Genomic DNA, 2,032 nt, shown 5'->3' with positions numbered 1-2,032 from the left:
AGGATCCCCAAATCAGATAGCCCAAAGAACGAAGTCCAATCGAACGAATCAAGGTGAAGGCCCAAATAAAGGGCCCAAGGGTGCGGTAACGCCATCGCCCAAGTTTGCAAGTCACCCAGAATCTGAACGAATGGAGCGTCACACGGTCGCCCAGAGCTGTTATTCTATTCTCGCCCAAACCTTCAAGTCGCCCAAGGTATCAACAAACATAACGCATTGTGGTTATCAAGAAATGCAGTTATCAAGGCAGTTGTTAAAATAGTCCTATCACGTTCTACAACTCAAGGAATTCAATCGAAGGCAGTTGAACGATGAAAGATAATGGCAGCAGTTAAAAGGCAGTTTTATGACAAAATGGTCACTACAAAGAAAGTGGGTAGTTATAGGATGATCAAGCAGTTTTCAGAGTAGTTAATCACAAAGAGATCGTCTATAAGGTATAAAAGGGAGAAAGGACGTAGAAGCAAAGGACCGAATCCAAAACTCTCGAACAGAGAATATGTAACTTTCATTTCCTTAGCTTTTAGACTTAAACACTTTTCTTTCTATAACTCGTGTGCTTGCGCCCCTTGGAGGCACGTTGTTTTTCGTTTCCAATTGTAAAGTTCATCGCCAATAAAAGAACACCCATTTTTGGGACTTTGTCTCAAGAGGTTTCGTCCCTTACACAATCGTCTGATCCCTTTTAATTGTTAGCGAATTAACCCGCGCGAAACAATCTTACTATCTGAACTTTGTCGCGTCATCCCAGACGGAATTTTTTAATCTTTGAACAAAACTATGAGGTTTGAATGCTCTTTGAGTTCTTTGTCTGTTGACTTTGAAATCAAGTTAATTGAAAGTCGATAGATAAGTTACACAATTTTTCGTGTGTTATGTTCAGTATACCTAAGAACAAATTTTTTTCACATGTTTATGTGTCTATTTGAGTGCTTAATGATGTTAGAAAATTTTGAAATTTTACTATGTTATACTTGAAGGAATTTAGAAAATATTATAAAAATATCATAGAATTATGAGTTTAATAAATTGTCTAACTAAGCTTGATCGTCAAATAGCGCGTTTTTGAATATACCTCTGTTAATGTATGCTAACAGTATTATAATCTCCCTTTTAGTTTCGTTATTTAACAAAAAAAGTTATATACCTTAAATCATTTGTTTCCAATAATTTTTGGAATCGTAATGGAATGTAAGGATAAACTACAAAATAAAAAAGAAATAAGAAAAATTTTAATTTAACCTGAATTTTTAGAAGAAAAGAATTGTGGCCTACTGTGTGCTTCGGTAGAAAAGCCTAAAGTAGTTCTTATTAACTGACCACGCATGGTAATCATTTTCTGGCCTTTGGAACCAACACCAATGGATGTTCCATCTGCATAATTACACCAAATTTCTCACTCATGTTTAGCTCTTTTGGATTAATTCCATGTGGGAGAGACCAGTCGAAAAAATAGATCAAAGAGGCAAGAATCAATGGAATAGTCTTTGCAGCCATGGGAAGGCCGGGGCAGATCCTCCTTCCTGCGCTAAATGGTAAGAATTCAAAGTCGTTTCCTTTAAAATCCAAACTTGAGGTAAGAAATCTCTCTGGTCTGAACTCAAGTGGCTTGTCCCATGCAGATGGATCGCGCCCAATAGCCCAAGCATTTACGACTATTTGAGCATTTTTGGGTACTGTGTAATTCATTACTTGGCCGGTCTCAATAGCCCTGTGAGGAAGCAGCAAAGGTGCAGGAGGATGCAGCCTCAGTGTTTCTTTAGTACACGCTTCAAGATAAGGTAGTTGCATCAAATGGGAATTATTTGGGAAATCTTCGTTGATTTCAGTGTCAATCTCACGATGGACATTCTTCATGGCTTCAGGATTTTTCAATAGTTCTGCCATTGTCCATTCAATGGTCGAGGTAGTTGTGCCTGTGCCAGCAACGAATAACTCCTGTCACATAGTAAGTGGAAGTTGTGTTAGAACTGTCCTTATGGTGACAAAAAACTTCACACGTTTGATATATAATATTTAATCGAAATAAACC

At 37.6% G+C, this 2,032-nt stretch overlaps 1 protein-coding gene across 1 annotated transcript; it reads right to left on the bottom strand.

Annotated features, from left to right (window-relative positions):
• Positions 1-1,210: 1,210 nt before the first annotated feature.
• On the bottom strand, positions 1,211-2,026 carry LOC111379161 (probable (S)-N-methylcoclaurine 3'-hydroxylase isozyme 2). Its single transcript, XM_023002497.1, has one exon. The coding sequence runs from the start codon at positions 1,885-1,887 to the stop codon at positions 1,333-1,335; it is 555 nt and encodes a 184-aa protein (XP_022858265.1). The 5' UTR covers positions 1,888-2,026; the 3' UTR covers positions 1,211-1,332.
• Positions 2,027-2,032: the final 6 nt, after the last annotated feature.

This window comes from Olea europaea, unplaced genomic scaffold, assembly GCF_002742605.1.
Source record: "Olea europaea var. sylvestris unplaced genomic scaffold, O_europaea_v1 scaffold19384, whole genome shotgun sequence".
In the NCBI taxonomy this organism is placed as follows: Eukaryota; Viridiplantae; Streptophyta; class Magnoliopsida; order Lamiales; family Oleaceae; genus Olea; species Olea europaea.
Note: the sequence above shows the minus strand (reverse complement) of the source record. Positions and strands in the feature narration are given on the sequence as shown.

Bases quoted from the DNA above. Each gene is read 5' to 3' on its own strand.
- LOC111379161 (XM_023002497.1), bottom strand. From the start codon at position 1,887: ATGGCAGAACTATTGAAAAATCCTGAAGCCATGAAGAATGTCCATCGT.